Source organism: Schistocerca nitens, chromosome 4 (genome assembly GCF_023898315.1).
Source record: "Schistocerca nitens isolate TAMUIC-IGC-003100 chromosome 4, iqSchNite1.1, whole genome shotgun sequence".
Classification (NCBI taxonomy): domain Eukaryota; kingdom Metazoa; phylum Arthropoda; class Insecta; order Orthoptera; family Acrididae; genus Schistocerca; species Schistocerca nitens.
Window position 1 is genome coordinate 489,992,237 of NC_064617.1, and position 23,369 is coordinate 490,015,605.

A 23,369-nucleotide genomic window follows, 5' to 3' on the forward strand; every position below is an offset into this window, starting at 1 on the left:
GAAATATAGTACGCCGGTAAAGTACGCCTCCACGAGTGGAAGTAATGTTCGACAAAGTCATTGCGAGTAATGAAATTATTTACCGGCGCGTAGTGCGTATGTAGAAGCCTTTTTTCGCCATCGCAATGCTTCTTTGAAGAAAATTTTCAGTCCTAGTACGGTAGCGAGCGCCGTGCCCGGCGCCGCGGAAGGATACGGCGCGCCAGCCAATGGCAGCGCGCGCCGGGTGGTGGGGATTTGGCGGGAGAGCGCGCGTGGTGGTGGGGGCCGTGAACTTCTCTCCGGCGCAGACACTACTACGGCTCAGTCGTGCCGGCGCTTGGACGGAGATAGTGTTTCCATTGTACGCTGGACGCAGTTCTATTTCGGGTTCCGTGTGAGCGTCTGTGGACAGCCACCGTAGTGCGGGGATTTACCGGCGCAAGAGAACTGTCGTACGGCCGCTGTTCGTCGTGAGATGCATTTTACTACATCGGTCGCTGGCGACGAATTGGCTAGTTTCAGATTTTGCTGTGTTATGCTTCGCGTATCGACCAGCCGTCGGAAAAGTTCGTGTGTACGAGTGTTACACTGCTGAGACTTGAGACTGAAAGCGAGTGTTCTGTGGTCACCGGAGACTGTTTCTTCAGTGACTGTTCGCGGCGAGTGACTCGTTGGTGACTGTCGATAGTGTGCTACGACGACGCTGCCGAGATGAACACCTTGGATATGCCCATGAGCTACGTGCCCGCGCTGGACGAGCAGGACGCTGTCGGCAAGGTATGCGCGCCTGCGCTGCTACCTGTTGTGTGGAAGCCGAACGCGCTCTGCTTGCCGGCCGGCGTCGCTGGCGGCTGGGCCGCGTTTGACGTGGCAAACCCGCGCAGGCCGGCTGCGGCTGAATGCTGTCGCCTTCCCTCTGCCGTCTTCTCACAAATATATGCCTTGCCCGCGGCTGTACTGTGGAGATTATGCGTTACCATTCACGGAACGTGATCAGATTCGTGCTGTGTCCGACATTTGGGATGTTACCTGTCTCGCTGATTTGTCTTTCCGAGTTTGCAGGTAGATAATTATGCGAGATGATTCGGGAGTTTCACTCCTCTTGCTCAGGTGTTCGTACGTTTAGGATGTAGTTCGTGCTGGATCTGACTTCAGAACACCTGTAGAAGAGTCATAGGGAATGCTCTGTATAGTAACGATGCTGCTACCTGTAACATGTGGATGTTATTGTTGATCAGTTTCACGACCGAAGCGGTCATTCTCAGTACTCTGCCATTAGCTTTTCTTCTCGGGAAGGACATGTCACATCACGGATACGTCAGTGTTGTGTATATAGTAGTGTTCTCTGCATGATCCCCATATAATCGTGGGCCCGGCAAACATGTTAAACATTACTAATGGGTTCGATATATACTCGTGTCAGTCTCCGGACTTAATCTTGCTCTTTTCATGTGGGCAGTTGCTCTTTTCATTTGGGCAGTCAAATCAGCAATTCTTAACCATAATTTCGTAATAGGCTTACCACCGGCGTCTGTTTTAAATATGCTTGAGTTGTAATACTGTTGCGTGTGTGTCTCTTAAATGTCGACGGCATTCATAATCACAATTACCTTCCGATATCACAATGCAATAGTGCGTCTGTTAAGCAGTAACACCTCATTTTGGAATGCGTATGTTCACTACATTGTAGCTAGTAAACAGTATTGACGCAGCAGTCGATACACACTGTTGTCAACTCAATTTTTCTCATTACTTGAGTCACGAACTTGCACACGTATTCATTCTTCTAAGTGTGTATGTGTGCGTGAGTTGATGCGGACGCGCTATTTTACAAGTTTTTATTTGGTTGCCCATCTCTTGCAGGATGCGGGAATGGAGACCCTGCCGGTGGATCTGATGGCTCTGATTGACGACTGTTCCGCCGACTGGGCGAACGATGATAGCGAAGACCTACTCGCAGCACTGGGAGGCGAATCTTTCGAGCAGGCGTTGGAGGAGGGAGTGACACTGCTGGATGGCGGCTGCGGCCTGATCGAGGAGGACGTGATGGATTTCGTGGCCGAAGAGATAGCGGCGGCTCCGTGTGCGGATGTAGAGTCGGAAGCTCAGCCGGCCGAGACGGCTGACGGCGCGTCATCTCAGCCCACGACGCCTTGCAAGTACGACGATCCGCTATTGTATCCGGCCTTCTTGTCTCCGTTCTCGTTATGTTCCATAAAGTACGCAGACAAGGCGGCGTGCCACCCGGGCGAAAACATTTGGAAGAAGTTCGAGTTCCCCACGGAAGTGGCGAGGGATGAGAATCCACTGGTGGACTTGAAGGAATACGCCAAGAAGTTTCAGAAGCGCATCCCGCATATAGATTGGGACGCTGAACTGGCGTACTACGAGCCCGCGGCAGAGAGGTCGTCGAAGCGGAACGGCGTCAAAGAAGAGCGCGATATTATGTGGAGTCTGCCGCAGTACGACTTGTCTTACCGTCCGTTGCCGATGCTGACCCCGGCGCAGCTGCGGCGGAAGCTGATGGAAGAGGACACTCCGAGGCGGCCCGGCGGCGCCGACGCCGCCGTGGCTGTCACCCCTGACAACAGCCTGCTGCTGGCCAACCGATCCACCACTGTGCCGGCCGCGTCCGCCATGAAGTCTCGGCCGATGCGCAGCCTCCTCAACACCAAACAGCAACAGCAACACGTCGTCAAGACCAGCTCTCGAAGCCTGTTGCTGCCCACTGCGAGAACGAAGGTCCAGGCGGCGGCAGGTGCCGCAGCAACGCATGCTGTTGTCAAACAGATGGCTCCGGCGACGACGACCTGCGATCCGGTTCCACCTGCGGAGACGTCAGTTGAGATCAAGGCAAGTCGATTGACGGGTCCGGAGGACGGGCCCGTTACATCGAGCCGTCCGGAGACCCCGCAGTCTATAACAGAATCTGAAGACGAAGCACCTGTCTTCCGGCACAATACTATAGACACGATATTCACCTCGTCTATGTGCGACCCGTCTTCGTCGACAGTGTACCTGACGCCGAGCGATTCCAGTGGCAGTCCGAAGTCTACAATCGGCGATGAAGACGACGATGATGATGACGAGGACGAAGAGGAGGAAGAGGATTACGAACATCAGAACTTGAGATCTCCGCCGGAATCTGTGATTAGGGAGGAGAGACCTGCACGGACAGTTTTGCCCTACATTAGTGATCACAGTTACCATCTCAGCAAGAGCAACGTGCGGATAGACGGCCTCGGCGTGCAGACTCCTTCGGATTCTGGTGAGTTGACTTGCTTTTACTAATTCAGCTGTCATTGCTTATTAGCTCTGATGTTGGGGCAAGAGAAGTGTTCGGTAAGAGTCGTCGTCTTTGTCCAGTGACGTAATGTCAGTGTCTGCTGTTGTCACTCCTTCGTGCGTAATTTGTTTGGTCGTGAGTTTGCGAAATCAGTTAATGTGATCCTAAAAATACGGTTGTGGTGACAGATGTATAGCTTAGACTTTGAAAAAATCTCGAATATCATGGTCAGCCGCGATACTGTTCCCGTCGTTCGTCGCATGTTTGTGCGTCACTGGTCAAAACCTACGACTCATACCGAACATTCCTCGACCTCTCATGTTCACGCCCACAGCGGCGTTTGTCATATTCGTGATTTTTTTTTTACCGCCTTCAATTTATTCATTCACTTACTAGTGTCTTGTTGCATTCATTGAATTAGGACGTCCATTACAATCCGAAGAGTGGGATAACGATTTGTATAACCGAACCTCAGGCTACGCGAGTTCGGATTCTGGTGAGTTGAATTTTTTTTTTTTACTCGTTCTAGAACTGTCGTTGCTTGTTAGCTCTGGTGAGTTGATTACTTTTACTCGTTCCAGAACTCTGTTGTGTTTACGCCCACTTTTAAAGTTTGACTGCCGAATTACTGAATTCGTGGCACGATCTAATTACTCAGGTATTATTAAATCTTACCGTATTCAGTGAATTAAAGGCATCCATCGTTATTTAACGAGGGGTGGGCGTAAGTTTTCATTGTTCCGCCGAGCGTCAGGCTCATCGAGTTCAGGGCCGAAAGTTTTACGACCCTGAGAAAAAGCGCGGGAAAATTGCGCGGGAGATCGGTCATAGCTTATGCTGGTTTCGGGGCCGCGTCATGGTGGGGCCTCCCCACCAAGGCGGGCTCCCCTTCTCCCGCGAGTCAGCTCCCCTTCCCCTTCGCGGGCGTCTGCCCGCGTTCCATCGCTGCTGCGCGGATGCCGCTACGGCTCGCCGGTTTGGGGGTTTAAATTCAGAAACCGGTTCCGCCTCTTTAAAGCTTAAACTCTGCTTGCTTCCCTTGTGGCATGCACGATGCTGTTGAAAGAACTTGGCCATTGCTCATTGTTACCCTGATAGCGATTCAATTGTTCTTTGTGGTTCCAGTTAGTAGCAGGTGCGGTACTTAGTTACGTTACAGGGGTAGTTGGTGTGCGTTATGTTAGTAAGCAGTACGTGCAGCCTGTTGTGACTGGGCGTGATACGTTGCGAATGTTTGGGGCGCCCCACGGCGGGGCACGTGTCCATGTGGGTGGGTCGCTGGCCGGCCCCTCATTCATTCGTGTTGACGCTTGCGGCTGCCCGCGTCATGTCGCCCGGCTGGCCGCACTGATTGGCGCTGACGTCACGGCTCTAGGCCAATGGGTCACTTAGCCTACACGCATGCACGAAAATTGTTTCTCACTTATCGGACAGGTCTCACCAGAGTTACGTAGCATGTCAGCGGCTTTAGTTTACTCCTCACCCTTGCCATTTCGTAGTAGAGTAATCTTTTTGTATGAAACTTTCATCCGTTACGAATGTAGAACATTGCTATTGCAGTGAATAAAGGTTTTCACAAATTATTGCAACGATTCGCCTTTTGTAATCCTTCATTTTCTTTTCAGTTTTTACTTACCATTGCCAGTTCCTTATCGGCTAGCGATTTATCATTAGATGATACATATTTATTGCATGTATGGAGCATGGCTGAGGGCTTGTGTGGCTTTGACAAGATGGAAAAGCGAAGCAGTGCAGCACATCTTACCACAGTTACACGACCACCGCAACGCTCCATACATGCAATATGTTCGATCTGATGATCAGTCGCCAGGCGGTTGGAAACCAGTCATGGTAAATAAAAAGATAAATACATTGAACTACAATAGGCGACTGGCTGCAGTAATTTGTGGAAATCTTTCTGTATGTTTAGATTAACCCTCCAGGATCCAAATACATGATTTTTTTTCAGTCGACTAGGTTATATTTTTACGTTTGGTAATGTTACTTTGGCGTCGATATGTAGACACAGTAATAATAGTATGTAATGCCATTTGAGATTGTATTGATGTATCATATTCCGAAAGGCGGTTAACAGTCGGCGGATGAAATTACTGCATTTATTAGTATTAGGCCCGCACGACTCTGAAATCTATCAAAATCTTCTGTACAATACCACCTCTAAGAGATCTGAATTTCTGCTAGAGTGCTTTACATTTTTTCTCAAAGCTGGAACTTACAAGAAGATCTGCAAAAATTCGATGACAGTGTAATACGGATCTTAGTGGGCATAGAAGAATTCCAGGCAAGACGGTCAGTGCTTGAATCTGGTCAGACACTATGCTACAGTAACACGTGAGTTTCAGATATGCCCGTCGTTACTGTTGTTGGTGGGTATGTCACTTACGTTACATTGTTTTGGCGTAGAAAGATACGACTAATTGCTTTACTTCTTTGACTGGGTACGTCTACAAATTGTTCTTAAAACGCACAGTGGTTGTAGTTTAGATTGGAGCTCTCAGTTCTCATTTTGTCTCCTTTCAACGTATTTCTCCAACGTAATAGTAATTTCAATGTTTTGGGCATCTGCTACGTACACAGTTCGTGCATGATTTTTCTTTCCAATAATTTGGTTTAGGTATTGTAGCCATGGAATTTCGTCCTGTATTACGCACTGTGAAAGATCCTATCTTGAAGGATGGAAATCCTACAAAACTCTTACATGACTTCCTCTTTTCCGCAGTACTACACATGTGTTATGCCTTACTATTTTTAACGCATCTTTGACTGCTTGGAGCTCTTAGGCTTTGGCACATTGCTGTTCGTTGTGAACCCTGCAAACGAATGTTTTCATCATCTTTCACGCATTTTAGACTAGAGGCGGATGATATTGATAGTTGCCTCTTGGAATATCTAACAGACAGTGGTCAATATGATAACGGCAGGGTATTGGCAGTGAACAGGGTATAGCACAGAAGTCATTGTGAAAGGATGTTTGGCTCTGGCTTTGTTTGTAAGCTTCATAGCACCAGCCAGTTTGTTACAGTGTAGTAAATTATGTGGCAGTTAATACTTAAAGATACTTTAATATTGACATTGCAGGAGAGGTTGAATCTAAATTTACGAATTGGCTGTGCAGCTGGTCATAGTTTTTTAGTCTGCTACCATTGGCCTATATAACACTGGAAAAGAACTTGACGTTGTACTAGCATGGGAGTCCGCACAAATTTTTCGAGAAGGAAGCTGCCGAGACTCCGAAATAGCCATACAAACGAGTTGTTAAAGTCAGACATGTCACGGGATATCAATTTTAAGTGAACTAAATATTACTATATCCACTCAATACAAGAGTAAAAACTATACTCCAGATCGAGAGGGGAGCAAGTGCCTCCATTCTATCTGCACTGTTACTTTCACCAAATCTGTTGCAGTTTTTTCGAAACATCCGTCAAATAACTCTATGACAAATAGTATATGCTGGTGGTGATGTATAGCTTTCATGGATGTTACGAAATGTATTACGCTATATACAGCTGTATCGGTATGTTTTATTGGAGACGATTGATTTTTGGTGTAGGATTAGACCATCATCGTGCCCAAAAACCATGTCATCTGTGCATGTGGAGTAACAGTTATCAGTTGTACATTGTTCTCTCACTTGATAGTAGCTGCTTATACGTGACCTCGTATGCCCATTCAACCTCATAGGCGTTTGTCACTACGTGTATCATGTTAAATGGACGTAACAGGTTTCTGTCGCCCAGGTGATGGTCAAATCCTAGACCGAAGTCTATCTTCTTTCATAATAAAATCTACCGATACGGCTGTGTATAACAATGCACTACTAAATTTTGATGTTACACGGGCGTCGGGGATTGACTGTGTGTGTGTGGGGGGGGGGGGAGATTGCTTGGTGCATTTCCGTATAGCTCGCCTGTGCACGTGTCAGTTGGTTGGCGGCGGGCCGGCACGGGATTCCGTGGTGTGTGGCTGAAGCGTGCGCAGACGTAGTCGCACAGTGGATTTCGGTGGTGGGAGGGGAAGGGGGTGTCTCGCCGGCGGGCATCGATTTTAGCGGCGGCGTCGTCGCGGCTACTGGCGTAGTGGCCGCGACCTTGCGCCGGCGAGCACGGGGTCGCCGACCCCTGCAGAGTCGCGAGGCGCACCTGCCTCTTCCGTCAGCCCGCCTCACAGTAAACTCTGTGACCATCCCGGCTCCCAACTACGTTCCCTCAGGATCGCGCAGTGGGTTGATAACTAACATGAAGAATACGCAGTGAAGGTGCGTGGTGCATTCCAGTCACATAGTTTCTCTCTCTCTCTCTCTCTGGTTCTTTAGTTTCCGTAGCGACCACAGACATTGGTAGTTACTATTCGGGTCAAGGTCAACTTGGGTGCCACGATGTGTGCTGATTATATGACTCGCACATCTGCTTTCATCGTAATTCTTTGTATAACTTGACCGCTAAACCTAGTTCAATTGTTTGGAATCGTGCTTCATGCTATTGCTTCACGGAAGAAAGTGGGTCTGGGATAATTTTGTTCGCCTTCTGTGACGCTATGTTAACATAAAGTGACAGCAAAGTAGTCAGCTAAGACACTAATTTGAGGATCGAGGCCATCTTCCACGGTTTTTCCTTCATGTTGGTAACTGTATAGGTAAAAGTAAGGCCCGCACTATGAGCTAAAAGCAATTTGTTCAGTCCGTTTTACACTGTGACAAGTCATTGGATGCCTACTGCTGTCTTTTCGGACCTCCTTTTCTGCAGCAACTCGACGTCTCATGGACTGAAGTCGGTGGAAGTCCTCTGAGCCATGCAGCCTCTGTAGCCGTCCGTATTTGCGTGTTGCCGGTGGAGGATTGTGTGCAGGAACTAACCCCTCGACTGTGTCATAAATGATAGATTCGTGTCGGGCCATATAGGTAGCCAAATAATTCACTCGAATTGTCCAGAATGTTCAATCCAATCGCGAACAATTGTGGCCCAAAGACTTGGCGCAATGTAAACTATAAAAATTTCACCATTGTGTGGGAACATGGCGTCAATTTATGGCTGCAAATGGTCTCCAAGGGGCCAGACATCCAGAGGACCCAGTCAATTCCATGTAAACAGCTCACACCGTCATGGATCCACCACCAGCTTGCACAGTGCCTTGATGTGAAACTGGGTCCATGACTTTCTGGGGTTTGCGCCTATTCCGGAGTCTATCAGCACTGACCAAGTGAAATCGGGATTCATCTGACGAGGCCACGGTTTCCCATTGAAGGGACCAGCCCGTGTCGTGAGCCGTGGAGAGGCGCTGCAGGCGATGTCATGCTGTTAGCAAAGGAAGGCGCGTCGGTCGTTCTCTCCGAGAGCCCATTAACGCCAAATTTCGCCACACTGTCCTAATGGATACGTTCGGCGTTCTTCCTACACTGATTTCTGCGTTTATTTCATGCAGTGTTTCTTGTCGATTAGTGCTGACAACTTGACGCAAACGTCGCTGCTCTCAGTCGTTAAGTGAAGGCCGTCGGCCACTGCTTTGCCCGTGTGATTTTGTATTCTCGGCACACTCTTCACACTGTGAATCTCGGAACATTCGATTCCATACTCATTTCCGAAATGAATGTACTATGCGCCTAGCTCTTAAGATTCCGCGTTGTAAGTGTATTAATTCTCGTCATGCCTCAAACCTTTCCACATGAATCACCTGAGTACAGATAACTGCGTCAATGCACTGGCCCTTCATCCCTTGTCCGAGCGATACTGCCACCATCTGAATAAATGTGCATATCACTATCCCCTGACTCACCTAGTGTATGACAACATGTTGCTGCCAAATAGTCATCTGTGCCACGAATTGTGGCGTCGTGGGCATCTTCTAGCAATTTGCCTTCATGCTGCTCGTCGGACAGATACTGCATTAACAGATGAAATTACTTCATTCGACGTGTTTCATAACATGTTCTATACAGTCCTGGTCTGTGTACATTCCGGCTTAATATAGTAGATAATGCACCCTGCAGTTCTTATGTGGGCGTAACTGTCAAATCCGTTCACTGATTGTCAGTGGTTGCACCTTTATCGAAAATCTATTACCACGTAAGACATTCTTCTGCTTACGTAAATGTAGCTACCACGTCTTGGTCGGAAAAGGATTAGCATATCAGGTGAACGGCTGCTCTCGTCAGATTTTCAGCTAGCTTCGTCTTCCTTGACACGGTATTGGGGCTTCCTTGACCGCACACGCGCACGCGGACACACGCCGGCCCTGTTTCTCCGCTACTGGTAGTGCTGGTCCCCCGAAAAAGTTGTTCGGGTCAGCGGAAAACTTCTGACGGCTTGAGCAACATGCTTACGGAACGAAAGCGCGTGACAAGCGAGCTCCGTTGGCAGCCCCGCCTGCGTGCCGCGGAGATTAGTCCAGTCAGCGGCTGGAGCGCTGGGTGTGGTCGCAGGTTCTTGGCCTCCTCGGTTTCTGCGGTCCAGCCTTTCAACTTCGTGATTTTTCGTTATGGATGTAGCCTAAAGCGTCTGAGAAGATCCTTCTCCTAGTGGTAGAGGCCGGTCTCGGTGGCCGAGCGGTTCTAGGCGCTCCAGTCCGGAACCGCGCGACTGCTACGGTCGCAGGCTCGAATCCTGCCTCGGGCATGGATGTGTGTGATGTCCTGAGGTTAGTTAGGTTTAAGTAGTTCTAAGTTCTAGGGGACTGATGACCTCAGATGCTAAGCCCCATAGTGCTGAGAGCCATTTGAACCATTTTTTTAAGTACTAGAGGCATCAATTATGAAGAATGTGTGAGTCATTTAGAGACAGTGATGTTCAAAACTGAAATATGGCTTAGAGCACGGCCTAATACCCACAACGAAAAATCCCAAGATAGAAGGCTGGACGACAGAAATCGGTGTCAAACGAGACAGAACCGAACCTTAAGGCTCAACCAGCGCTCCAGCTGGTGTTGCCACTGTTATATGTAGCGGGTGTCTCTAAGAGTCGTTTAGTCTCTTCTGCGGTGTTTCGGGAGATATTTGTAGTTTCGTTTCAGGATCCTGTAGCTGCAGTCAGTCCAAACAATTACTGCCCGTCACATCTTTCATGCGACGCCCAGTGCCAACAGAAAGCATCGATTTGTTTCCCATTACAAGCAGTTTTTTTAATCAGAATTTCACATGCCCATTCTGTAGAGCGCTCCCAAATTAGTCTAATACTATATTTGTGTCATCGTACGTAGAAAACGGGACCGTAAAACACGTCAGTCGAGCAGCTTCGTGGTAGAAGTCGGCGCAGGGCAGTGCTGCCACTGCAGGCGTACTGGCGTGTTAAGCGTTTTACTGTCCATCTAAATACACGACGACAAAACAAATTCGCAGTAGACCAATTTCGTACCGCTCTATCAAATGGGTTTGAAATTCAGATTTTAAATCCATTTTACCTGTCACGGGAATCTAAACAGCGTTCAGTTGACTTTGGACGCCGCTTATGAAAGACATCAGCATTGTTTGTTTGGTCTGACTCCTGCTTCACGATGCACAACCGAAATTGCAAATGTCTCCTGAAAAAACAGGAAAAAATGCGGCCGGCGACGCTCAGGAGACGCACCCTGTATAACAAAAGTTGCTAAATAATCCACAAGATAATGGAGAGCTGCATCAAACCAGTCTCAGGACTGAAAACAACAACAACAACAACAACAACAACAATGTACGTTCAGAGATTCTGTTAAGTGCCCAGTGTCTTTTAGTTTGAAGGCCTGCTGGCTGTAAGTGTACCACACCAATCCTAGGTTTGTTCGCTAATCTGCTTGTCATGGTTGAGGATTAAGCACCGCCCACAATACTTGACCTTCACATAATTATCGCAGTAGTTGGTCGCTTACAAAATACTCCCACTACCCTGCTCAGAATTCTTGTACCATCCGCTTTTTCGCCTTCGCATTCTGTCAATTAAGCTGTATTTGTAATAATTAGGTGCACGACGGGTGAGTTATTCTTAAACCTACGTAAGTGGTTATTCCACTATAGCTCCGTGCTAATCGCCGGCGTGGGCTGCGAGTGTATCGGCTCTCGGGGCGTGGCGGCAGCTGGGCGTGGCAGGGGTGGCCCTGTCTGAGGCTGCGGCCGGCGCCGCCCCCGCACTCCGCCGGGAGGAACATCCCCTTTAATCCGGCCCCTCCGCCGGCTGCGTAGCAATGGCGCGCGCTGCGGCCAGTTCGCAGAAATTTGACGGCGTCTTTAAAGCCGCGCGCACGCCACACCACCACGCCCGTTCTTGGTCCCGATTTTGACTTTTGTCTCACCGTCTGGGTTGTTAATTAACTCGTCTTCCGGTTCATCGTATTTGGCTCGTAGCAGGGTAGAAAACGGCGCAAGAATAGAAAAGCAGATTTACGTAATGTTTTCGTTTGTGTGCAGGTACGTTTCGTTGTCAAGGTCACACTGAAATCTTTGCGTGACAGTATCGTTCCACGTCGTTTAAAAGCCATAAAATAGCCCCGCCTGTTGTGTGATTCTGTAGCGCATAACTTACCATGTCTATCATGACTGGCGAATGTACGTAAGAAGAAAGGAAATATTGCACTCACAACTTCCTCGAAGTTGTTTGGAACTACTGGGGAGTTCGCAGGGTTAATGCTTGCCCAAACATTTGGAATAGCGTAATCAAATATCGAGCGATTAAAGTTTCACGGCTTGTAGTTTACCTGTCGCAGCAGTCGTACTCAAGCCTGAGGGGTGTCCGGATCTGTAGGTAGTGACTAGAATTAAAAGGTCCGACCTTGTTCACCGCCAGGTTTCGTACAGTAGCCTCTAAACAAAGCTATTACACATTGGAAGGCTTGCCGAATGGGAAAGGACGGGATTTGTTTTGCTCGCAGCCTATTTAGTGTAGGCGACGATACGGGGTGTCGAGTGGACTTAGGGTGCTGTCCCTTGAAGCAGAGGGAGCAGTGGCGAGGCGGTGTGGTGTCGCAGCGGCCGGAATGTGTGCCAGACGGCGGGCAGTGGCCGTATCGATCCGTCTGGAGCAGCAGCCGACACTGCCGCAGTCGCCGCCGGCCACGCCCCGCTGCCGCTCTCTCTCTCTCTCTCTCTCTCTCTCTCTCTCTCTCTCTCTCTCTCTCTAACCCCCCGCCCTCCCACCTACCTCCCTCTCCGGAAGAGCGCGGGCCTTCAAGTCTACTATGGCTGCACGAGATGAGGCTGCGTGTTTCGTCTCTAATAATTGTTACATCAGGGTCTACAGCGGTCGAGAGCATGCATAACTCACCAGGACAAACGCATCTAGCCCTGTTACGCCCCACTTACAGGGTGGCTGGCTTGAAGTATCCAGTATAGATGAAGACTATATTCGTATTTCAAAAGAAAGTTATAAATCAGGAACAAATGAGCGGAGATGTTGGGATGTCCAATCAGGAAAAGATCTCAACTTCACCCCATTACTGTATGTGCACTGTAATCGGACAAGCAACGAGGTGGCTGGTATCCATTGAAATTCAAAGGCATTGACCGATTTTCAGTGCTAATTGCAGCCTGCTTTAGCTAGCAGAGAATTGTGTGGTGCATACTTCCAGAAATGCCTTAAGAGTAAATGTATCATTGCAGGTAAGGGTCCCCTGGTCCGGAAACGACGGAGTCGAAAGATACAAGCGATAATCGTTACCTCTGACAGTGGACACCTTATTACTGCAAGGTCTTTGCTTTCCACATTTTGAGAGGTGGCAGTGTGAACCACAGTAAGAGGAAAATCGCCGAATGAAAGTGGGATCTTAGTGTGTATCGTAAAAGCTATCTGCAATTTTGTCACTGTGAAACACGCACCTTATACTGTTCAGGTGCTCATAGGTTCGTATGAGCAGTTGCCAGCGGGCTCGTGCGCATGCGCAGAGCTGAATTCGCGTATGAGCAGCGCCTTACTCCCGCTTCTGGCTACTTGGAGCGTGTTTGGTGTACGAGCAGTAGCAGCAAGTAGCCAGAAGCTACCCGGAAAAATTTTCCTGGCGCGCCCAAGCTGCCAGATTCGCGCATGCGCAGAGCAAGCTGAGTTGTAGTGGGGGGTCCTTCCTCACGTGACCCGTGGCCGTGTCTTCGTTTACAGCTCCCACGTCACATGAAAACAAAACAGATTTCTGTGGCCGGGAGCCATCAAGTGAATTAATATACATTCTCAGAACCATGAAAAACCAAAATAAGTTAGTAGTTTCAATTTTCTGATTTTATATTATTTCCAGGTTATTAGTAATCAACCATTAATGTCTTAATGAAGCTATATCTGTCTGTTTTATAGAGAAATTTGCTTCAGTTAATTTTTTTTTTTTCGCTGAGGCAGTTAGTTTATTTGAAACGAAACGAAGTGTTTCATTCCGCGCTATTGGCTACTTTCAACCTCGTTCAATTTAAAGTGCAAATTTTCATTTTCTGGGACGAATGACGTTATACCATAATAAAGAACCAAATATGAGAATACAGTACTGGACCTCTAAGAAAATTTGTATCACGAGAACCACATGAAAAGCTGAATATCAGGAACTTCCGCGTGCATCTGGACATAGAAATGTGCAATTAGAGCGGAATGAAGCATTTAGTATGGTTTATGGAATTCCGTTGCTGCTGGAGTAGTCTCTGATGTCCTGTTCCTTGTATGACACTGTAAGATCTCTTAATGCTATATACGTACGAACATACGTAAACATTGACTTGAAGCTAAGTAGACAAATTTGGTCAGTGGTTTTGAACTAAATATTTTGTTTAAAATATAATGACAGCTGTAGCAGAATTTTATATATCTGCCTTCTGTGAAAGTGTTTTTCGATCACAAGGCACTTGTCTCGGACTTCCTCTGGGCCTGAAGTTATTTCTTAATTTGTGTTTACGTCTTAAATTTATAGAATGCCGTTCTATGCTAAATTTTAGACTGGCAGCATACCATGTTTTATCGTTTTAACTCCCCACATGGCTTCATATTTATTCCTAGAGTAGAATATAAACTGTCAGCTGTACAGTTTCTTTGCCTCATAGACAACCATGTTAATTTTTTCACATTTTGAAATAGTCATGAAATTTGTCCTTCATTCCGGTGTAAGCTACACAAGAAACTCTTTTTTGTTGCAAGTAATTTGTATTCCATCCTAGTAGCTTTGTGCAGTGATGTGTAGATGTAAACGTGTTGGAAATGCTACATAACATTGCAGAGCACGAATTAAAAGAAAAATCTGTCAAATTTTATGGTACTTCGAGCTGTGGAGTCTAATTTTGAAATGACTCAAAAGCCAAGAACTGCTTCCTTATTTGCATCCTTTATCTGTGTGGGATATGATAAAACAACTGCTGTAAGTACAATTCAGTATATCCTCTCAACAACATGCCGCACGGGCGGCACGGCTACACATGGTCACGTGATGCCCCACCAGAAATACAACGAAAAGCGTATGAGCAGAGCAAGCACCAAGCACGGGCTGCCTACGTCATCGTAGCTGCGCACGTGCAGTACAGCCTGTTGTCTGGCGCATTCTGGTAACTGCTCAAACGAACCTTAGAGCTCGCAAAGTATGCGCGTCAGAGCACGACTTCACTGGCCAATTGTTTCTGGTTGTCGTCCATACTACCTCGTCCCACATTAGGGAAAGCAAAGAGCTTGCAGTAGAAGAGGTCCAGTGCCAGTGGTTCAGAAAGATTATCGCTTAAAACTTTCTACTCGGTCGTTTCTGCACCAGCCTTCCTCACCTGAAATTGATACATCTACCCTAGTGCATTAGCGTTCACAGTTTGCATCATCACGGAATCATCCTAGATATCATGCACGGTCTTCTGACAAATTAAAATTACTAGACAGTGCGTACGGTATGTGTTTGCAGAGAGTAACTCTCATATTTATTTGGAATTCTTCGGCCCATTCTCAGACAATGTAGTGTGGACTACTGATTCTCTTTGTTCACAAAGTGCTGAACTATGGCTCCTAGTTCTGAATCGTCAAGAAATTTGTCGGGGTCAGCATCCTCGAGTTCGCTAACGCTTTCCGTCTGACCGCTGACAACATAGGCAGTCTAACAATACAGTACCTATGCATATTGTAGCCGTAACAAAGTGATTGTCGTGCTGTGCCGAAATTGAAAGCATGCGTAACAAAATTAAGGATCCTTACACTCGTGCCGCCTCAACCAAATGACGCGTGGTCTCAGGCGCCTTGCCACGGTTCTCGCGGCTCCCCCTGTCTGAGATTTGAGTCCTCCCTCGAGCTTGTGTGTGTGTGTGGGGGGGGGGGGGGCTTGTGTGTGTGTGTGTGTGTGTGTGTGTGTGTGTGTGTGTGTGTTTTCCTTAGCGTAAGTTTACGTTAAGGTAATGTGTGTGCCTAGGGACCGATGAGCTCAGCAGTTTGGTGCCATAGGAACTTAACCTCAGTTTCCTCTTCGAACTCGAGTGCCTATATACCGGGAGTCGGTGTGGCAGTGGAGTACCTAACAGCCCGAGGCACTATCCTTTACTGCTCCACCCCCCCCCCATTTCCAGAAACACACATGGTAATACAATATAATGAATTTACAATAATAAAAATTTTATTGGCCTCTGAGAGCATTTGGCGCCCCTCTGCAACTGGCATTCTGGAGCATGATAGACGACATTGCCTTCCCTCGCTATGGCATCGGTCGGCAGGTGGATTTCGATTCCTCTGCTCCTCGCACATTTCTGAGATTTTTTTTTAGAATATTGTGGAGCGACCAAATGGTGTAGATTGCCCTAAAGATGACCCCATCGCGGGTTGAAACCGGTTGGCGGCAAAATAATGCGCCTGTGACTCACTTTGAACAATTTATTATAAGTAAATTAATCGCTGTTACCTCCACACAATTTTGTTGTCTAAGAAACTTAAGAGTGTACCTACATAAGTGGTTGACTTGAAAATGTGTCGGCAGTGTGACGACCTTGGATTCAGTTGATAGCGGCGTACGCCTTGTCTTTTACAGAGGAGGAGATCGACGTGGTGTCGCTGGGCGGCGACAAGGGGACCGCGCGACTTCCCAACAACCCGAGCGCGCGCGACCGGCGCCAGATCCAGATGAAGGTGGCCACGGCCATCCACCGCCAGAGCCGCCCCGACGCGGCGGACTCGTCCTCGGCCTCCAGGAAGCGGCAGGCGGCGCCGACGACCGGCAGGAGCAGCAGCTCTGTGAAGCGTGCGCGCAACGCGACGGCGCCGCTGGTGCTGGGCCGCGGCAAGGGCAAGGGGAAGGCGTTCGGCGCCGGCAGGGGCCGCCGGAGGGCCAACGCGGACGAGGAGCCCGACCCGTGCGAGAAGCGCTCCATGCACAACAGCATGGAGCGCCAGCGCCGCATAGACCTGCGCAACCTGGTGGAGCGCCTGCGGACCGTCGTGCCCGCCACCGAGAACAACAAGCGCGCCGCCAAGGTGGTCATCCTGCGCGAGGCGGCCAAGTTCTGCCGCGAGATGGCGGCTACCATCGACAGCCAGGAGGTGGAGCTGCGCTCTCTGCGCTCCCAGCAGACCGGCCTGCAGCGGACGCTGTCGTCGCTGAGGACCGAGCTGGCCCTCATCAGGATGCGGGACGAGCAGGACAGCTGCTTCGGCAACGACTACTTCACCGTCGAGGAGATAAAACCCGAGCCTGTAGAAGTGGACGAAGACTACCGGGAGTACGGCGGGTTTTAATCTCGCCGCGTCGGCCTGTGAGGGACACTGTAATTTTAATAACTTCAGTACAGACTCGCAGCTGTGGGGTATCTGATTTGTAGCACTCGACACGAATCGGTGCTACGGGCTTCGGAGTCACTGACGCTGCACGCTTGTGGTTAGGACCGACGCGCAGGTCCCGAGACGGCTAGATTTTTGTGGATTGTGGCCACTTGGTAATAACTGCATTCGCTCGGAATATTAAAAAAAGGCTTGTCAGATAGCAGTTATTTTTTTTATGCGACATTAGGGTTGGCTTCTATTAAAACTTTGTGCCGAAATAGCACACGGACTTTGTTCTGCATGCTTACTCCGAAAGGACTCTCTTGCTGCTTCGTAGTTTCCCACGTGAGATGGGAATGCGTAGTGTAAGATCGGATACCGTTTGGCATTTACGTTAGTTCGGTGTAAAATACAATGTAAATTTATTATCAATGTGTGTACATATAATTGCGAGAGAGAGGTATCGGGTTCTGTGGGCTGATTAACTGCGTTCTGTAGTGAGGATGAATGAGAACTTCTTAATTTCCTTTTTTCATTCCTAGTTTAGAGTGTTGATCCTCACTCGTGTAACTTACCTCATGGCCATAAACACTTTGTAAGTGCACAGAGCTTAGCAGAAGTGATCGTGTTCAGATGACTGTTTAACATAAAATCAGTGCCCTTTTCCTTCTTCGTACTACTGGAGTACACTAATTAGCCTGTAACATGCTAAATGCCAAAGCCTTTTTGCTCAGTTTCCATTTCTCATAGGAGTAGTGTATAGCTGTAGTTTCCTTTGTACAAACCTAGCATTCATTGAGTGCCTTTGAGACTGTTTAATGTTTGGGTTGTAAGAAAGACTAAAAGCTTCTCTTCAGCTTTAGTTCTTTTCTGTTTATCAATGCAATTAATTTTAGCTCTGTAGAGGATAGGCTTTGTATTCTACACATATTGTAATTTTTTGTAGATTGATATATGTTACATAAACTAGTACATGTCAAGGTAGGGTTGTACCTGATATTCATATTAAAAGATTGTTACTGTGTGATGTGTGCAGTTGCTAGGGCTTTCATCCCTGTTATTTTGTTCTTGTTGATAAAGTTTTTCGTAATTTTGTAGTACTTGTGGAATTTTGTAAGCAGTTTAGACAGCTAGTTGTATACTTTACTGATTGGGTAAACTTACTGCTTATCGTACGTGTTACCATTAAAATTTTTCATATTTGGCATATGATAATAGTGTCTTGCTATGATGTCTGATAAGATTTTTATATTTTGTTTATAAAATGAAGATTTTTAAAGTAAATATAAAACACAGACTTGTTATGTTTGTGAAGTAGATACTTTTTGATTTTTTTTTCTTTTGAATGCACAAATTGGAAACACAACTCTTCCCCTATAGTTTGAATCTTACAGTGCAGATTGAAAATCCTTTTATATATTTGTTAGGAAGTGCATAGGTGCTACAACATCCACCAGGCAGGAATTTTCCAAATTTATTGTCAATGCTTCAGAGAGTAAGCATCAAAGCTTGAGATGCCATTAGTTAATCCTGATGTCGAGTAATATTTGATACAAATTCATACGTTGTTCAGTATTTTTATTGTAGTTTACAGGAAGACGTTAGAGCTGTAGTTAAGGATTATCCGTGCGTGCCTTAATTTTATTTGTATTTTGTACCAGTGGCAGAGTTAATGAGTGTTTTTAAAGGTGTAATTTGTATCTGCACATTTAATGAGTTTCGGATTATGATGTGGCAATAAGCTGGTATCTCCTGTGACATGAGAAGTTTTCATTTTTCTCCTAAAAATCAACTTATATGAGGACTTAAATTATATCTAACATTGATTTCTGATTGAGCTAACTGTTTCTGCTTAGTTGTCAGTACATGGAAATTAACAAAATTGGATTTATTATAAATTTTTGTAATTGTGGTCACTTTGTAAATGATTTAGAGGTGCATTATGTATCATACTTTCAAATAGTACTTAATGTTCTTACATTTGTACTTAAATACTTTTTATTAGAAATGTTGAATTGAATTGATTCCTTAAAAGTATTTGTCTTAAAGCTTGGTTGTAGTTCCTTTGTGTTTAATATATTAATCACAAAAACATTTGACTGGTGGTATCCTTTCTAAATCACACAAATTATCAAATCGGTAACACACATTTAATTAATTTGAACCTGCTCATAAACTTTTGTTGCATAACACTGATAAATCCATGGAAAGAGAAACTCACAAAATTAATCAAATCAGTGCTATTCACAGAATCAAAATATTTGAAGGAAGTCTGATATTCCATGCAATCACAAGACATGTAGCTGGAATTGATGACACTGAGCAATGCATAATTCATTTATTTGAACTAGTAACATCAAATGTTGCTGTGGCAATTTAATCTTCTCTTATTGTGTACAAAACATTGAATTCAACTAAAAATTATTGATGGAACTTAACAGAGTAGGAGGAGGTTAGTGTATTAGACAGTAGCTTGTGTTTTCATCACTTTGAATATGGCTGACAAAATTATTACAGATGTGTTAGATATTAAATACAATTGAAACCACCTGGTATCTATCTGCAAGGCAAATTGGACAAGTAGTAGCTGCAGGCATCACATTTGCAATGATGGTTAATTGGCCCTTTAATTAAATTGTGCATCAGTCAATGTGCTAGAACATTTTGTTGAATACATTAATCAAAAACATCTATAGGAGGAAGTTACCAAATAAAAAAAAATATCAAAACCAATTGAGGGTCATTCTTGTAAGAGTAGCTGGCTGAATTCATGAAGAGCCTCGTGACTGAATTTCAATATTAAGGAAAAGCTTACATGTGGTTGACATTTATTTGATTCACTGCACAAATTACAAGAATTTAACAGGATTGCTTCACACATTTTACAACAAACATCCTGACTTCCACACTCACAAATTTTGTGCAAAGTATTCAGTTTATAGCTGACATAAAGAAAGAAGGGAAGAGGTATAATTCTGATCTAACATTCAGCTGTACATCATGAAGACTAGTACACATTTACCAGGAAGGCTTGTTCAAAAATGTCATAAATATCTTGTATGGTAGAGAACTGTGGATATGGTGAATGGAGGTTTCAAATAACATCCTCACACTTGACCTTCAGGGAAGTGGCAGTTTTCTTCAGTGCATCTAGAACACCATTCTTGAATAAGGAATGTGATCCCATGGCCAAAGGATTAGGTTGATAGGGAATTAGGTGACTGTATTACTGTATATTGTTCGAGCAATTTGAGTGTAATCAGATTACAAAATATTAGCAGCCCATATAACCTGTATGATGCCTGCCTTCTTAAATTCATCACCAGGTGAATATGAACATCACAGTGGTAAGGTTATTGCAGTGCAGTCTTGTTATGCTGCAGCTGCAGGTAGTGCAAGTAACAATGTGACAATGCTTCATGGATGGTTGTGGCTCAACATTGCCTGAAACTTAATAGACACAATAGTTCACTCAAATCACTTGTTCTTTCAGCATTTTGGCAGGTTGCCAGTTTTTTTAATAAAGGAAAACTTAATTTAATGGATACAGCTTCCTATAAATTCACAATCATATATCTTGAACAAATTACAGCAACACAATAACTTGTATATTGCGACAAAGTTTGTTTACAAGGTGTAAAAAATGACTGAAAGATTGGACAAACACAAAGGAGTTTCAGTATAGGAACTGGGGTCGCATTTGAATATTTTCGGCGCTACAGGAAAGTAATTGAAATCTATCTTCACTCAAAATGAAATGTAATTTACAGAAAAAGTATATGTAAAACAAAATATTTGGGATAGTCAGCTGTCAGTATTCGAACATGAAAAAGTTAAGTGTATTGTACTTAGCTGATCCACACAGCATTTCTTTAAAAATGAAAAACAATCAAGTCCTAAAAAGGTCAAAGTAAACGAAAAATGAGTGTACTTACATATACAGACTCGTCACCACTTAATTAACGTAAGTATGTCGTAGCAAATTTTCAAACCGACCACTATCTTCACGCTTGCATAGCAGGGGAGACTGGGGACAAAAGTAGCAGAGTGTGAAAGTAACATCCTTCTCCTAACTTCGCATGTAGCTCTGAAAATCACGTGATTCAAACAATGTATTCCCTTCACGTTTACCAACTACCTATCAATTGTTGGCCAGTATTGGAGAATTTGTTGAGTGTGGCGCAGTAAACCGTCTTTTCAGTGTCTCACGTAAGTTTTCTCAATTTTCTGTTTTGTGGTAAAGGTGGCATTACGCTGTAAGCGTAAGTCTACTGTAATAATTTAACTATGTGAAACTTTCAGTTTTATGCCATCATTATCAACTTGTATAGTGTGTCTAAAATACGAATTAAACAGAAAAGCGTGGTCGGGGACGAAAGTAAATGTTTATTTCGTCCCCGTTACTGAAAAAGTATTATTATCTGCAGGTCCCCCGTTTTTTTCTTCTTTTTTTTCGTTGGCGAACAGTAAATTAGGTATGATACTGTTAGGAGTAGCAGTGTCTTGCTGAACAAACTCGTTATTTACTTAGTTATTTCGTTACAGGGAATTATGCCACGAACACTGTTTAGGAAGACTACAAGAGCACTAACTCCTACTACTGTATATCAAACTGCGGCAGATGATGTTGCAAATTGTAAGTACTAGAGCAGCAGCAAAGAAACACAATGTATGTCATGTGACATTGCATCGGTGTATTAAAAAAAAAAGAGTATGAATGATAGCTCACCAAAACCTCGTCTTGGATGTAGAAGTATAAAACGAGTATTCTCTGGTGAACAAGCAAAAATTATAACTGAATACGTGATTAAAGGGTCGGAGATATTTTACGGACTTTGCCCTAAGGATATCCGTAAATTAGCTCACGAACTGGCAATGACAAACAATATACCAATTCCATCAACTTTGGTGGTCAATCAAACTGCTGGTCCAGACTGGTTTTCAGCATTCATGAAGAGGAACCCCCAGTTGTCTATTCGGTCGTCTCAGCCCACAAGTCTTGCTCGAGCAACGAGCTTTAATCCAACAAATGTGAATGCCTTTTTCAACAACCTGGCTAGCGTTATGGAGAAATATAAGTTGGAGCCTATGGACTTCTGGAATATGGACGAGACAGGTGTCACCACTGTTCAGAAACCAAACAGGATTGTTGCTAAAATGGAATAAAGCAGGAAGGGGCTATCACGTCGGCTGAAAGAGGCTCTCTTGTCACTGTTGCTGTTGCCATCAACGCTCAGGGAAACAGTACACCACCTCTCTTTGTATTCCCTCGCTTGAGGTATCATGACCATTTTATTCGAGACGGTCCTATTGGTTGCATTGAAGCAGGAAATGAGTGGCTGGAAGCGAGAGGAAGAATTATTGTTATTCTTCCACCATTTCGTAAAATGCGCTAAACCAACTCTGAGCACAAGCGTTTACTGCTTCTCGACAATCACGAATCTTATATATCCGTCAGAAGCCTGAATTCTTGCAAAAGCAAGGGGATTGTTATGCTGTCATTCGCACCGCACTGTGCACACAGGATGTAGCCTCTAGACCGTTCAGTTTATGGTCCATTTAAAAAGATGGTGACTGCTTTTGCTGACAACTGGATCAAGAATATCCGGGAAAGATTGTTTCAATTTATGACATCCCTTCAATTGTAAGGGAAGCACTTCCACTTTCTGTAACTCCCAAAAACATTGCAGCAGAGTTTCACTGCACGGGCGTAGTACCATTGAATAGGAATGCGTTCAGTTAAATCGATTTTGCACTATCTCCTGTCACTGATCGCCCAGCACAAGCTTCCAATTATGGAAAGCAAACTATGTCCTTAGCAGAATCATTAGCTATTTCTAGTGACCCATCTGAAGTTGGGAGCACATCTAATCCTGATCCAGTAGCAATTTTGACCTACACCCCAGAGAAACTGGCTATAGAAGAAGAGCTATAGGCCCATCCCCAGGCGAAAAAAGCGGAAAAGGAGCTAAATTCAGAAAGCAGCCGGCCAAGAGTGCGAAAGCTGAAAAAACCTGAAGAATCATCATGGGAAGACAATGATAGCTACTGCCTTGTATGTGTCAAGCCTTTCCGCCACAGTCGTCCTAAAGGGAAGTGGTAATAAAATGTAGCTTAACTTATTATGTCACTTTCTAACCTACCTTTACCGGGGAGCAAAGTTACAAGTACACTGGTGCCTTAAAATTAGTTTTACAAATACCAAATATATGTAATTTTGTGGAAACTAAATTCATTTTTGTTAGGAAAACTTCAGAGAACACACATTAGTTGCTTTTGTTTCAAAAGTTTATAGGGAGGTAATAAAAAAATGCAGTATGCAAAATGTTACTTTTGTCCTCCCCCCCGGTCTACCCTACCGTTAATATTGAACTGCGATCCCTAGTTCCCATATTCAAATTCCTTCGATTTATGCTGTCTTTTTGCTCTACACTTTC

The 23,369-nt window shown here is 45.4% G+C and overlaps 1 protein-coding gene across 2 annotated transcripts; it reads left to right on the forward strand.

Moving 5' to 3' along the window:
- Positions 1 to 317: 317 nt before the first annotated feature.
- Positions 318 to 18,962, forward strand: LOC126251735 (uncharacterized). 2 transcript variants are annotated; one of them, XM_049952341.1, is made up of 4 exons: positions 318 to 759; positions 1,846 to 3,250; positions 3,690 to 3,764; positions 16,205 to 18,962. In XM_049952341.1, the coding sequence occupies exons 1-4, from the start codon at positions 694 to 696 to the stop codon at positions 16,906 to 16,908; spliced, it is 2,250 nt and encodes a 749-aa protein (XP_049808298.1). In that variant the 5' UTR covers positions 318 to 693; the 3' UTR covers positions 16,909 to 18,962. The 2 variants fall into 2 exon arrangements, with proteins under 2 accessions (XP_049808298.1, XP_049808299.1); XM_049952342.1 differs by lacking the exon at positions 3,690 to 3,764 and having other exon boundaries at positions 16,205 to 18,960.
- The last annotated feature ends 4,407 nt before the right edge of the window (positions 18,963 to 23,369 follow it).

Coding starts and splice junctions, on each gene's coding strand:
- LOC126251735 (XM_049952341.1), top strand. CDS start 694: ATGAACACCTTGGATATGCCCATGAGCTACGTGCCCGCGCTGGACGAG. Junction 760..1,845: donor AGCAGGACGCTGTCGGCAAG/GTATGCGCGCCT, acceptor CATCTCTTGCAG/GATGCGGGAATGGAGACCCT. Junction 3,251..3,689: donor GCAGACTCCTTCGGATTCTG/GTGAGTTGACTT, acceptor TCATTGAATTAG/GACGTCCATTACAATCCGAA.